A 15,299-nucleotide genomic window follows, 5' to 3' on the forward strand; every position below is an offset into this window, starting at 1 on the left:
GTAGGTTCTGACTCATAGCAACCCTATATAGGGGATCCAAGGAGCAGCTGGTGGGTTTGAACGATCAACCTTGTGGTTTGCAGTCCCTTGCTTATCCTACAAGACCACACCAGGACCCTCATTATAAATAAGGAAACGTAAATGAAAACCCTGCCCAGGGTAGTTGCCATGGACCCCATGGATGATGGCAGTCTCCCTTGTCGCCTCCATGACCAAAACACACTTCACACAGTGAAATGAGTCATCCGCAAGAGGGGCACCTGGTCTCTAAGTGTGGTTCAGCCCTTACTAGTGTCTTTTTCTTCTCCTCTCCCTCCTCAAACTGGGGCTCAAAAATACAACCCTGGTGGGTAGTGGTGAAGAGGGACTCGCATAGATACAGAACATCTTTTTGGAGTGTCCGTTTCTCTTGAAGATTTGTAAAGAAATCTAACTTTTATTCTAAGTATGGCTATATTGTAAAGTAGACTACAGAATATACATGGACCTTTAACGTGACAAGTTGAGACGTGAAAATATTGATTCCTGGTATGGTGCTGTGGGCTAATGCGTCAGACTGCAAAGTCATTAGAACTGCAAGGTCAGTGGTTCAAGCTCAGCAGCTGCTCCTTGGAAACCCTATACAACCCAGGGTCGCTATGGGTTGGAATCGACTCGACGGCACTTAACAACAAACAACAACAAATGTCAGACTGCTTCAGGTCAGATTCCCAGATTCTTGGTGTGACCCTTCATCCCCTTCAACCCTGAAGATGTTCATGGAAAACACCGAGGAACATTGCATCCCTTAATCATTTTTGATGCGCCGCTTGTGCACCCTTCTCTTCTCATTAGCTTTTTTGTAGCACTGAGTTCTGTAAATTTGGTTTTTAAAGTAGCTCTTCATTTCTGGCAGTGTAATATTGCTTCCTTTGTCTTTTGAGGAGAGATGTTCTGAAATTTGATAAACAAGTATATACTGACCTACACATTTCTGCTTTTACAAGTCTACTGTTGGAATTCATCTTTGTCTTCATTTACTCTTCAACCTCTACTCTGGCAGAATCCCCTCCTCCCCTTCCTCTGGAATCATTTAGGTGACCTTGTCTGGATCCTTCTCTGTTTCCGTTCTTCCTACCTTTAGATGTGGCATGTAGACTTGTGTGCTGTGACCGGGGCCAAGTAAATTATACTTTTCTAGGAGAATGAGATAATGTTTCTGTTTTATTTCCAACATTTTTCCTAATGACCAGAATATATCACCTTCGTTAGCTGCAGTGTTTTGGGAGAACTTATCCTTCAGGACAACTCATATTCATCCATATGACTCAACTCGTGGCCCCTCGCCCAGCCCAGCTCAACTGACCATTCCATCCTTTGAGGTCTCCCTGCGCTTGTCTCCTTCCATTGGCGTGTGCTTTACTGTGTCACATCCACACCTTCCCCTAAGGAGTTGAAATTTTTTGAGGTTGGGAATGTTGTGTTATATATTTTTGTGTCATAATATCAAGCGCTTGGTCTAACACATCTTAAGGGATCAATTAATACCAAATAAATGCATGACTGAAATGAATTGAGTTAATTGACTACAGAGAGTAACTAATTTTAAGTTTCTTTTATATCATTGGTCACATCATTGTCAAGAATTGATGAAGCTTTATATCAAGGAATATATTTAATAATTGAAGGTTTTAGAAATGGAATGAGAGGGACGTCAAGAACAGGCTGCCAGATGAAATATATGATTCTTGGTTAAATTTGAATTTTAGATAAATAGCAATTTATTTTCTATTTGTACTATTTCTAAAATATTGTCTGGGTTATATTTATACTAAAATTGTTATTTGCTGTTTATATGAAATTTGAATTTAATTGAGCATCGTATTTTTATTTGTTGATTGGGCATGTCTACTTCAAGATCTCTTTAAAATGTTAAAAAAGCAAGGATATCAGTTTGAGGACAAGTGCACCTCACCTAAGCCATGGTATTTTCAATCACCTCATATGCTTGTGGAAATCAGACAGTGAATAAGGCAGACCATAGAAGAATTGATGCATTTGAATGATTGTGTTGACGAAGAATATTGAGAGTACCATGGACTTCCAGAAGAGCAAGCAAATCTGTGTTGGAAGAAGTACAATCAGAATGCTCCTTAGAATCAAGAAGGGCAAGACTTCATCTCTTGTGCTTTGCACATATTGCCAGAAGGGACCAGTCCTTGGAGAAGGACATCATGCTTGGAAAATGGACGGGCAGCGAAAAAGAGGAAGACTCCCAATAAGATAAATCAACACGGTGGCAGCAACATGAGCTCAAACATAACAACAGTTGTCAAGATGACACAGGCCTGGGCAGTGTTGTGTTTTGCTGTGCATGGGGTCTCTATGAATCAGAACAAATTCAGCATCACCTAACAACAATGAACTTCAACTTCAACTAGCTCACACTCTCTTCAGTCTATACTAAGATTCAGGTCACAAATTGACTGTATGGATGAAAATATTTCCTAGCTGCCCTGCACTATGTTTTAAGTTTTTGGAATTTGTATCCAAGTTTTTTAAATTGTATAAATGAAATGCTTCAGCTTTCCTTGAAAAATGATCAAATTTGCTCACCATGGGTCAGTTATACTGCTTAGCTGAGGAACAGTGAAACGCATTTTCAGATGGGGTGTGGGTTCTTCATTGCCACAGACACAAGATTTCCTATTTCTTATAGCATGGCAGTGAAATGTCATTTGCCCACCCTTATCAGACTTGCACTGTGTTTTCCTTAGAATTAACTATTATCATACTTCACTGTATTTTTCTCAGATTTCAGTGCATAGTGGAGCATTCTTTGAACTCATATCTCCATCAAACGTAGGAAAACAAAAGATAACCCAAGAAGGCTGAAATATAAAGTGGAAAAATCCTCTTGGGTAAGCAAAGAAACATCTTATGTTGGTCAGTCCAGCCCAGTTCCATTGCCATCTAGTCAATTCCAACTCATAGTAACCCTATATAGGATTTCTGAGTCAGTAAATCATTATGAGCACAGACAATTTCATCTTTCTCCCTCGGAGTGGTTGGTGGATTCGAACCACTAACCTTGTGGTTAGCAGCCCAATGCCTAACTCACAGCACTATCAGGGCTCCTAAAGATTATAAACAACAATATTGTTTTTCGTATGCCTCTCCTTTGGTACTCATTACCTCTGGGCTTGAAGGCATTTGAGTTCTCAGTCCCCACTAGAATGTAAGATCCCTGAAAATAATAGAGCCTTTTTTTTTTTTTTTTTTTTTTTTTTCTATTTTGTTCACTGATGCATTCCAAGCTTGGTTCCTTATAGGCATTTGATCAATAGTTGTTAAATCAAGGAATGAATGAAAGAAGTCTTCTGAGATGTAACATCTATAGCTAGAAAGCTTTAAGAATGGAAGAAAAATCTTGCCTTCTTCAAAAGGAATAGCATACTAGGTGGAAACGCCTGTTGATCTGTAGGTGTGTTTCTAAATCTTTATGTTTAAAAGTTTTGTGTCTACTAAGGGCAAAGTAAGACTCCTGGTGTAACACTGTAGGATCAGCCCTGGATTGTGAACCACAGTTCAGAGGACTGCAGTTCCAACCCACCAGCTAGTCCTCAGAAACCCTATACAGAGTTGCTATGAGTTAGAATTGACTCGACAGCAACAACCACAAAGACAGAGGAAGAAGGCTGTGGGTTCATGGTAGAAACCACTCACTTTCCATGTAAACACCCACATTCAATTTACAGCCAAATGCTCCTCATGTACAGCCACCACTTGTTTGTTAGCTGCTATCAGGCTGAACAGGTTTTAGCAACGCTTCCAGACTGAGATGGACTGTGAGGAAAGACTTGGCAATATGTCTTTGGAAAATGAGCCAATGTTTGTAGAGCGGGCCCTGGACTGGGCAGCCTTCCATTCCATCATGTGTGGTGTCACCATGAGCGGAGGGGCTGGCTTGAGAGCCGCTACCAAGGACACAGGAAGTTAGTTGAAGATAGAAGTTCTTGACACTGTATCCAAAGCTCAGAGGAATGTTGTTAGGTGGGTTTGTCCACATCGATGCTCCAGATTGGGGTCCCCTGGAGAATCTAGGTATGGGACCACAGGCACTTGCTAGATATCATCTCTTCTGCTGTGGACCTTGGTTTCTCTTCTATCTGCAAGAACATTGCTGCAATGCTACAACCTAGGGGATTCTCTCTGAATAAGTCCACAGTCCAGCCAAGACCTCCCAGTTCTAGCTTCCAGGGGAAGAGATGTTGCCCATCCACTGCCATTGAGTCAAGATTGACTCATAGAGATTGTATCGGACTGAAGAGAATTGATTCATAGGGATTCCAAGACTGTAAATCTTTTCAGGGGTAGACGCTTCATCTTTCTAGTGGGTTAGAACTGCCAACCATGGGCTTAGCAGCCCAACATCTAACTCACAGCACCACCAGCTTGCCTTAAAGAGATATAGAGAACTTCTTAACTTTGAGCACTGCCAACCCTAACTCAATTTGGAAGACAAAGACCCTCCTGATCGCAATTCAATAGAATGTTGCTGGGACTCTATAGGTCTCAGGAGAAAAAAGTCAGCAGAGTTATGCATTAAGAGCTTCTATATAAATGTGTTCCAACCTCCCTTACTTCTACACTGGAGCTATGTTAGCTCCCGGGAATCTGGAATGAACACCAAAAGTTCCCATAAAGTTTTTATTTTGTTGCCTCTTCTCACTATGTCTGGTCCATCCCATGTGGTTATGATAAATTCATATCCCTTCCAAGAAAGTATCATTGAGGTCCTGGTACAACAGAGAACAGAGAAGTATAGACAAATGGAAATTTGGTTTTCAACCACAGACTCAACAATCTGTCCCTAAGTCAGACTTCTGGCCTTACAAGGAAACACCTGGAAGTGGATACCACCAAGTACCAAAGAAAGAAATGTAATAAGGTCTATCCTGTTACCCGGGCTGCCTACTCCTAGATATGAGATGCCTAATGTCCCTATTGTTGTCATATTATGCTTTGAACTTAAAATTTATAGGTACAACCTGTTCTTCTCAAGGAATACTCCATTGATTGAGATGCCTCTTTAGTTCTTCAGCTATCAGAAGTTTTCTTTTTTTCCTTCCCCCCTGGCAGGCTGATGTAATTAGGGAGCTAATAACTGAATCAAGAAGGAAAAAGAGAGTGTTCTTTCAGATTTTCCAGCTGTTGTGATGATTGATTTAGGGGAGCACTTTGTACGTGTTGCTATGGAGTACGTGCTTGTTAAGAGATATGAGGCTAGCACGTAGTTTGGAGAAGGGTTAGGAGAGGATGTTGATTGTTCTCTGGTACAAGCCCAGGAATGAAATCATTGTAGAGAGGGGGCATCATGAGGTGGAATATGGAGGAGAAGATAGACTTGTTATGTCACTTCCTATAATTAAGAATTTTTTTAAAGGTATTTGTTATGGAGAAACATCCTTTAACCTTACATGAAAAACATAGAGTTGACACTATCTATGCCAATTGATATCAACATCAGATGAGCTCATATAAGGGGGCTTCAAAAAGTTTGTGGAAATGTTTCATTGCCTTTTCATTTCGTTTTTCCATGAATTTTTTGAACCCCCCTTGTAAATTCTCTGACCAAGGAGAGAGGCAACACTTTCAGTGGTTGTTGTTGTTGTTAGGTGCCATCAAGTTGGTTTTGACTCATAGCGACCCTCTGCACAGCAGAATGAAGCACTGTCTGGTCCTATCTCATCCCCACAATCCTTGCTACATTTATGCCCATTACTGATGCCACTGTGTCAATCCATCTCGTTGAGGGTGTCTTACTCTTTTTTGTTGACCGTCCACTTTACCAAGCATAACGTTCTGCTCCAGGCGCCTTCTCATAATATGTACACTCCGGCTGTGTGTCTTACAACACAGACCTGTGTTTTTCTGACAATCCAAGGTATCTGCAATATTCTTCTCCAACACCATAACCCAGATGCGTCATTTCTTCTAGGGTCTTCCTTACTCATTTTCTGGCTTTCACATGCATATGACGCAATTGAAAGCAGCTCAGTGGTAATGCATATGAAATACTGTGTGTGAACACCTCATATTGCTTTGTCTAATTCCAATTCCTTCATGAAAAAAAGGTAGTTCAGTATATACAGAGGCTTCAAAAAATGTGTGAAAAAAAGTGAAACGAGAAGATAATGGAATTTTTCACTGAACTGGTGAAGCCCCCTTATATAAACATAATATAATATATATTACAAAAAGAAAATAACTATTTTAAAAATAGTAAATATGCAATAAAATATGAGCTGTGTTGTTATTTAAATGTATCCATTGTAAAAAAAAAATCTGAAAATAATGTAAAGTTAGAAAAAATAGATAAATGGCTCATAATCCCACAATTCAAAGATTTGTTGTTGCTAAATGCCACCAAGGTGGTTCCAACTCATAGCAACCCTGTACAGAACTTCTGAGGAGCAGCTGGTGGGTTTGAACCGTTAACCTTGTGTTTAGCAGTCCAGTGCTTATCCTGCAGCACCACACCAAAAAGTATTTTGGCATATTTACTTTTAATATGTTTCAAATTTTTCTAATAATTTAAAATGGTGCCTATGTGTTTTGTATTATTTATATATATATAAAAGAATTTCAAGAAGTTTACGGAAATTTTCCATTATATTTCAATTTCATTTTTCCACCAACTTTTTAAACTGTTTATATTGTTTGTGTGTGCTTGTGCATTTGTTTGTGTGTTTTGTTTGTAATATGCTCAAACATAATAACAGTTGTGAGGATGGGACAGAACTGGGCAGTGTTTCATTCTATTGTGTGTAGTGTCACTATGAGTTGGAACTGACTCGATGGCACTTGACAACAAATATACATATGTAGTTGTTGCTGTTAAGTGCTGTGGAGTCGGTTCCGACTCGTAGCGACCCTGTATAGGGTTTCCATGGAGCAGCTGGTAAGCTTGAGCCACTGGCCTGTGGTTCAAACCGACTTTGCAGTCCAGGACAGCACTAGCCCACAGTGACACTCTAGGACATACACTTATAGCCTTTATTATTTATAGAAGCTTTAGATTTATAGACAAGTTCTCAAAAATTACAGAGTTCCCATAATCCCCTCTCCATCCTCTGTGCTGAGTCTCTTCTACTGTTATTATAATGCATTAGTGTGGTACATTTGATACAATTAATGAACCAACACTGATATATTATTATTAACCAAAAGACCATAATTTAGGGTTCACTCTTTATGTTGTATAGTTTTATGGGTTTTGAAAAATGCATAATGTCATATCCACCATTACAGTGTCAATAGAAATTTGTAATACATTTTTAACTGAGTAATATATCATGAACATGATTGTCCCCTCAAATAATCTTGTAAAATGTATTACTGAGTGGCTTCCCAAGTGCTTTATTTCCATTTGAATGTTAGAATTTTATTTCTATAATTATAAAAGTAATACATGATCATAATAATTTCATCTAGATAACCAAAAGAAGAAAATAATAACCATCCGCAATTTTACCTCGTAGCGATAACTAGATAAAAACATATTTCATGCCATACATTGCAGGTCAGTGTAATTGTCTACATTGTCTCTCTTCAGTAAGCATGACTTAATCTTTGTAACTCCAGTTAGTTCGGTACCTAGTGTATAGTAGTTGGTTGTACAGTTTTAGTAAATGTGTAGATAGATGAAGTAATAGATAAACAAATTTATGAATGAAGAGGCTGCAAATCAAATTCTTTTCAAACTACTGTAGATTGAGAGACAAGGTTGTCAACTGAAGGCTCTGATTGACTAGGAGCCTGCTTTTTCTGTTCATCTGAATCAGCCTCTAGGAAGAGAATTCAATTTAATTTTTTCCCCATCAGTCAAACTGAAGAGCTGAAAAAGCAAAACCAGACATAGGCAGGCGGTGGAACAGGGCTTGGACAAGGACTGTGTTTGGAGAAGCATGAGATGAAAAAAGCACTGTTGCTTCCATGGGTGAGCCGGGCAGTAGCTGAGATAGATGGCATTCTGCCACTCCCAGGATGTCGATGATGGAAAGACTGATACTTTTCCTGGAGGACTGAGAACGCAGTATCATCAGTGTGACCCTCATGGTTTTCTCTTGGCCTGTCTATTGTTTGCAGCAGAGAAAGAAACAATTGTAGCAGGATTTTATTTGAAGGGATTTGAGGCTGTTTAGTATCACTGGAATCAGGACTGACCTGATATCTTTGGTCTTTGGATGATTCCAACCAGAGTCTCTTACGTATTGAATTGGGAAAGATGTGTCTAAGGCCCAGCACTTGCCATGGGAAGGAGAGTGATCCATTTGTTAAAACCCTACATGGAAAACAAACTCCTTGCAATAAAATATAAGGATATATACTTACCAGTGGGACAGTTTGGTCCTCATAGAACCTCTCCTTCCTCTCCTTCCAAATATAAGTATACACTCCAATAGATATGAAAACAAGCAGAAGATGGATAGATAGAAAGAAACAGTCTCTGCTGTCCTTTTAGCCATCAATATTCATCTTATGTCATTGTTCAGTGGCACTAAGTCAGTTCCTACTCATACCTGCCTTATATAGGATTTCCAAGGAGTTGATAGTGGGTTTGAACAGCCAACTTTGGTTTGAACTGACCATGCGGTCCAGGGCTTATCCTGCAGTACCACACCAGGACTCCAGTCATCATGTAGGTCTCCTTTTACTTAAAAGCTCCCTCACAAGCCCTTGATCATATGGACACCTTTGCTCTCATGGTCCCCTCCTGCTGTGAGGCTGTAGGATCAGCACTGGACTGTGAACTACAAGGTTGGCAGATCAAACCTACCTTACTCATTTTCTGAGTAAATGAGTAATACATAATATAATATGTATTACCGAATAGAAAATAACTATTTAAAAAATAGTAAATATGCAATAAAATATGAGCTGTGTTGCTATTTAAATAATATCTATTATAAAAAAAAAAAAGTCTGAAAATGATTTAAAGTTCGAAAAAATAGATAAAAAATAGAAACCCTATACAGGGTTGCTATGAGTCAGAACTGACTCTATGGCACATAACAACAGCAAAAAACAATCCAGTCAAAGCTCACCCATCTTCTCTCCTGTCCACACCACACCTACCTCTAAGCATTTAACTCAAGATGAGTTTCTTCAGGAAGACTGTGTCATTTGTACCCTTGTTTAATCTTCCTCAATGATTGAATTTTAGAGCTCTTAGCCTTTGTCTCATTTCCCCCTTTGGCAAGGTATATACATGTGACTATTCTGGAGGCAAGGAGAGATTGCACTTTTTGGTTCTATGTGCTGTATAAGTTAATGGTGTAGTGCCAGTTTTGTTTAAGTCACTAAGTTGGTAGATAAATGAAAGGACTAGGGGGTGATGGGGAGGAGTGCTGCCTACTGTTCATATGTGCAGAACTGGACACACGTAGAAGTTAGTACTTACTCCTGGAGGGAGAATCCAGTCGGTGGGAATGCTATGACAGTTGCTGTAAAGTTGGTATGATGTAGTAGAAACCTGTTATCAAACAGATCTGAATTGACATCCTGGTTCTCCACATAGTTGCTAGGCAGACAAGTCACTTTGCAATACCAAGCCTCAGTGTCTTCATCTACAAAATGCAACGCTCATGTATCTCCTTCACGGCCTCATTAGTTATTTTGAGGATCAAAATAAATTATATCTAAATATGTATTCGTGAGATAGGTGGATGGGATAGATAGATGGATAGATAAGTAGATAGATGGATGGACAGACAGACAGATAGACAAATAGGTAGAAAGATTGTTGTTGTTAGGTGCTGTCCAGCTGATACCGACTCATAGTGACCTTATGCAAACACTGCAATCTAGAACAAAACACCGCCCAGTCCTGCACCGGTCTCACAATCATTGTTACACTTGAGCCTATTGCGGCTGCCGCTGTGTCGATCCCTATTGTTGGGGGTCTTCATCTTCTTCACTGGTCCTCCACTTTACCAAGCATGATGTCCATTTCCAGGGACTGGTCCTCTACTGAGAATAGATCCAAAATATGAGAGACAAAGTCTGGCCATCTGGCTTCTAAAGAGCATTCTGGCTGTACTTCTTCCGACACAGATTTGTTTTGTTATTTTGGTAATCCGTGGTACTTTTTACTCCAAACACTATAACTCAAATGTATCAACTCTTCTATTGTTTTCTGTATTCACTGTCCAATTTAGATATATAGGTAGATAGGTTAATGGACAGGTAGGTAGGTAGGTAGGTAGGTAGGTAGATAGATAGATAGATAGATAGATAGATAGATAGATAGATAGAAAATTGTCAATTACTAGATTAAAAATATTTTTATATAGCTAGTAGTGCCATTGTTCAATAAATATTTGCTGAATTAAAGTGGGCCAAAACCTTTCTAAGTCCCGCTAGCCATTTTGAGATGATCAGACATTCACACAAAGCATTATTTCTGTTTGTGTTGCAAAACAACAAACTTTAGGAATGGTAAAGCTATCTGAGTATGGTGTATTGGAGAATACATCTCTGTGGGGAAGAGGCTACTGGAGATGTGATCACACAAATATACTTCACCTGGAACCATGTCTGTAATCTTTAGGGTCTCATACTTCAAGCGTCTTCAACTCTCCTACCTGTATAGATTTTCAGGAAAAACATAAATGCAGTGAAATTTCCATTGTAACTTAGGCACCGTGATTCAATGGAAGATTTGTGCCAAGCATTAGGAAACTTAAATCCTAGTTCCTTTGACTAAAACATAACTTCTCCAGGATTGAATTTCATCAACTGTGAAATAGGAGGTCTCCCTGCTCACCTGTTTTGTGCTGGGCACTCATCTAACCACTGATACACAAAGATGAAAAAGCAAATCCCTGCCACTCTTAAGACTCACAATCCAATGGGGAAAAAGAGATATGGCATCTGATAATTGCTTAGTATAATCAGTCGTCTTCAGACAGACAGTAAATATAGTGGTGGCTGCACACAGGGAGTCATTAACTCTGCCTGGGTGGATCAGCAGATGCTTGCGACCCAAAGATTCAGTTATTAATAATTGTCCTGACTCGTATCTGGGTTGTCCTGGGACTCCAATGTTGTTAAGAAGACAACTGGGTGGAGTTGTTATTATTATCCCATTGTCAGTGGGATTGAAATAGTACACTTCCAGGCATGACTATGCCATTGCAAATAAGCTGGATGCTCCTGCTCTGTGACAGGGGTCTTGGCCTATCACTAATGGGAGAGGAAGGGGCCAGGCCACAAAAGAAGTGGATATGGAATCTGGCTCCAGTATCCACGCTTACCTTTTTTGAAAGTCCTAGGAGTCTCTGGAGTCCTGTTGTGTTGCTTTAGGATAAGCGCTGGACTGCTAACAAGGTCGGCAGTTCAAACCCAACGTTAACTCCTCAGAAACTCTATACAGGGTTGCTGTCTATGAATTGGAACTAACCAGGCAATACTTAACAACAACAATAAGGACCTGTTGTGAATTTTTTTCAATCTTTAGTTACTATCTACCTTTTCCTGCTCTGCTCCACTGTTGATTTTTGAAACAGATATTTCGTGGACACTTAATGCCAATTTCAATCGCTGACTTTTCAGAGGCAGACAAATCTTCCCGGGTCTTTTTTCAAGATGCCTCTGGTTACCTGAAACTTCAGCCTTCCAGTTAGCAGCCTCACACATTTACCATTTACACCAGCCAAAGACAAGATGTATAAGTGAAGACAGTATTTTGGTGGCCTTGGAGAGTCCATGCCATTTATATGTTGGAGCAGAAAGGGATAAAGCTGAAAAGAGTGTAATCAATTGCATATACTATTGTCTTAATCACCTGATTAACACATTATTGTTGTTGTTGCTGTTAGATTCCATCGAGTCAGTACCGACTCATAGTGATCTTATGCACAACACAATGAAACACTGCCCAGTCCTGGGCCAACCTCACAATTGTTGCCACACTTGAGGCCATTCATGCTGCCACTTTGCCAGTCCATCTCACTGGGAGTCTTACTCTTTTTCTCTGACCCTCCACCTTACCAAACATGATATCCTTCTCCAGTGACTGGTCCCTCCTGACAACATATCTGAAATATGAGAGACGAAGTTTGGCCATCTTGGCCTCCAGGGAGCACTCTGGCTGCATTTCTTCCAACACAGATGTGTTGGTTCTTTGACAACTTTCAGTTGATACTTTCAGTATTCTCCTCCAACACCATAACTCAAATGCATCAATTCTTCTATAGTCTTCCTTATTCACTGTCCAGCTTTCACGCACATATGAGGTTATATGAAAATACCATGGCTTGGATCAGGCGCACCTTAGTCCTCAAGCTGACAGCTTTGCCCTTCAACACTTTAAAAAGGTCTCGTGCAGCAGATTAGCCTAATGCAATACGTCATTTGATTTCTTGACTGCTACTTCCATGAGTGTTGATAGTTGATCCAAGAAGAATGAAGTCCTTGACAACTTCAGTCTTTTCTCCATTGATATGAATATTTGTTGTCTATTGGTCCAGTAGCGAAGATTTTTGTTTTGAAAATTGAAAGTGCTGTGGGTTGCCAAAAGAACCAACAGATCTGTGTTGGAAGAAGTGCAGCCAGAGTGCTCCTTGGAGGCCGAGGTAGCCAAACTTTGTCTCTCATACTTCAAACATACTGTCAGGAGGGACCAGTCGCTGGAGAAGGATACCATGTTAGGTAAGGTGGAGGTAAGAGAAAAAGAGTAAGACTCCCAGTGAGATGGATTGGCAAAGTGGCAGCATGAATGGCCTCAAGTGTGGCAACAATTGTGAGGTTGGCCCAGGACTGGGCAGTGTATCGTTCTGTTGTGCATAGGCTCGCTATGAGTCAGTACCAACTTGATGGCACCTAAGAACAACAATCAAATTCATGCAATTTGGTGCTATGTGACCTCTTGATAAGCACAGCATAATGCTTACACATAGTCATGCTTTTTTATCTAGAGAGAATGGATGCCTATTTTTGTGTGTTGGAATGATCTGCTCCAGGTGGACATATTCATTGCATGATACTTACTTGCTTCTCACTTGGTTGTTTTGCAGCTCTACAGCTCCATGGATTTTGGAAGACGGTGGCAACTCATGCATGAACGGATCACACCCAACAGATTTTACTGGTAAGCCCCATTCTCAGATTCATCCCCATCCTTGGAGATAAAGGATTCTCAGAGAGCACTGCACTCTGGGAAATACTGCACATCACCACTTGAAGACACATGTGTTCCAGTCACTTGATACTCAAAGTGTGGTCCATGGACCAGCACTATCTGCATTGCCTGGGAACTTGTTAGAAATGCAGAATCTCAGATCGCATCCCAGTCTTAGTGCATTTGGCATCATTCACAGATGATTCCTGAGCATGTTAACATTTGAAAAGTGCTGGACTACGGAGTTCCATTAGAAGGATCTTGAGTAATTGTTCTAACCTACATACTAATCTTTCTGATCATATGTATATATAATATACATAATTAGAGTCCTAGTGTGGTGCTGTAGTATAAGCAGTGGATTGCAAGGTCAACTTGAACCATAAGGTTGTCAGTTCAAACCTACCAGCTGCTTCTCAAAAGCCCTATACAGGGTGGCTATGAATCAGAACCAACTTGAGGGTACTTAGTACAACACCAGATATGTATATTATGTTCCTATTCTAAGAAGCAGTAGTTCCCAAACTGTACTCTGAAGAACACTAGGTCCACAAAATGCTTCTTTTCCATAAAAGTTTACAGTTATCTAAAATAAATTTAGATAATGATTTTACTCTTTAACCCTTTATGGAGATTAACAATCTGCATCAGTCTATTGAGACTCTAAGGAGCTCTGGTAGCATAGTGGTTATGAGTTAGGCTGTTAACCTCAAGGTGAGCAGTTCAAAACTACCACCTGTTCCTCCAGAGAAACATGAGGCTTTCTGCTCCCATAAAGATTTACAGCCTCAGAAACCCTATACAGGGTCACTATGAGTCGGAACCGACTCTATGACTCACCACCGCCACCACTATTGAGGGCTCTGGAGTCCTGGTGTGGCTGTGTAGGATAAGCACCAGACCACAAGGTCGGTTTGAACCTCAGGGTCGGTGGTTCAAACTCACTAGCTGCTCCTCGGAAACCCTATGCAGGGTCACTATGAGTCAGAGTTAACTCAATGACACTTAACAACAATTAGATTGAGGGTTCTGGAGAAACCCTGTAGTAAAGTCTGCAGGCTTTAGTGACTGATTCCCAAGTTTATTTTACCACAGAATCCTTTTCTTGTGTCAGACCTGAGAAACCCTTCAGAACTTCAGTGGAGCATATTTTGAAAAACCTTTTACAAGACTGAATACATGTTGCAAATGGAGAACAAACCATTCCCCCTATCCAACAAGAGTTTTTATTTCTTGGTATTCCTGTATACATGCGTACTTGTTTTTACCTTGGTTTTAACAAGCTCTGTATAATTCTACCTTTTACATTTCCCTGTCATAACTTGAAAATGGGTCGTACTTATGTCTTGCATTAATTTAAGTGGAGGTGATGGGCAAAGGAGTAGAGATTACGAAGCATACACTAATGGAACTATAATATGCTTAATTCAGGAATGAGCAGAGATACAGCTGTTTTGAAATAAGACACAGTACCTATTTGGTGTCTCCTTTTAAATACCTTTGTTCATTTCCCTTAAAAGACAATGTTAACCATTTGTGTCTTTCACAAAACAGGGATGTGTGCAGAGAGCACCATTAATGTTTTGTACATATACACACTCAAACCAACATCTCTGGATGTAACAGCTTCACCTTGCCACCTCTGCATCCACAAAACTATGTCCAGAATTTAGAAGTGATAAGTACCTAAGCCTACTGTGAAAACAACTATGTTTAATTGCACTCAATTCAGGAAAGCTGGGAGAGAACGGGAAGTTAGAAGTATTACTCTCTACTCAATATCTGGAATCTCCCCCAAAGTTTTGCCTCTTCCAGCCCAGTTATTGTATTTGAACATATTAAGATTTTTAATAGACTAAAGCTGAAAACTTTGGTGCTGTAGGATAAGCACTGAACCACAAGGTTAGCAGTTCAAACCCATCAGCTGTATCTTGGAAGCCCTATACAGGGTCACTATGAGTTGGAACCTACTCAACCACACTTAACAACAACCACAAGGCAGAAGAAGGAAATATGAGTTCTATGATATTCCAGCTTCATGAAGGGGATTTCAAAAAGTTGGTGGAAAAATGGAATTAAAAAGTAACGGAACTTTTGAAGCCCTTCGTATAGCCGTAGCCTTTTGCTCAGCTGA

At 40.0% G+C, this 15,299-nt stretch overlaps 1 protein-coding gene across 1 annotated transcript in view; it reads left to right on the plus strand.

Moving 5' to 3' along the window:
- SORCS3 (sortilin-related VPS10 domain containing receptor 3) overlaps positions 1-15,299 on the plus strand; it is an 863,487-nt gene that overhangs the window by 573,537 nt on the left and 274,651 nt on the right. Inside the window, exon 5 of the mRNA XM_006831323.1 lies at positions 13,062-13,135. Coding sequence (XP_006831386.1) covers positions 13,062-13,135 — 74 coding nt within the window. The remainder of the gene's footprint in view (positions 1-13,061; positions 13,136-15,299) is intronic.

This window comes from Chrysochloris asiatica, unplaced genomic scaffold, assembly GCF_000296735.1.
Source record: "Chrysochloris asiatica unplaced genomic scaffold, ChrAsi1.0 scaffold00003, whole genome shotgun sequence".
Lineage (NCBI taxonomy): Eukaryota > Metazoa > Chordata > Mammalia > Afrosoricida > Chrysochloridae > Chrysochloris > Chrysochloris asiatica.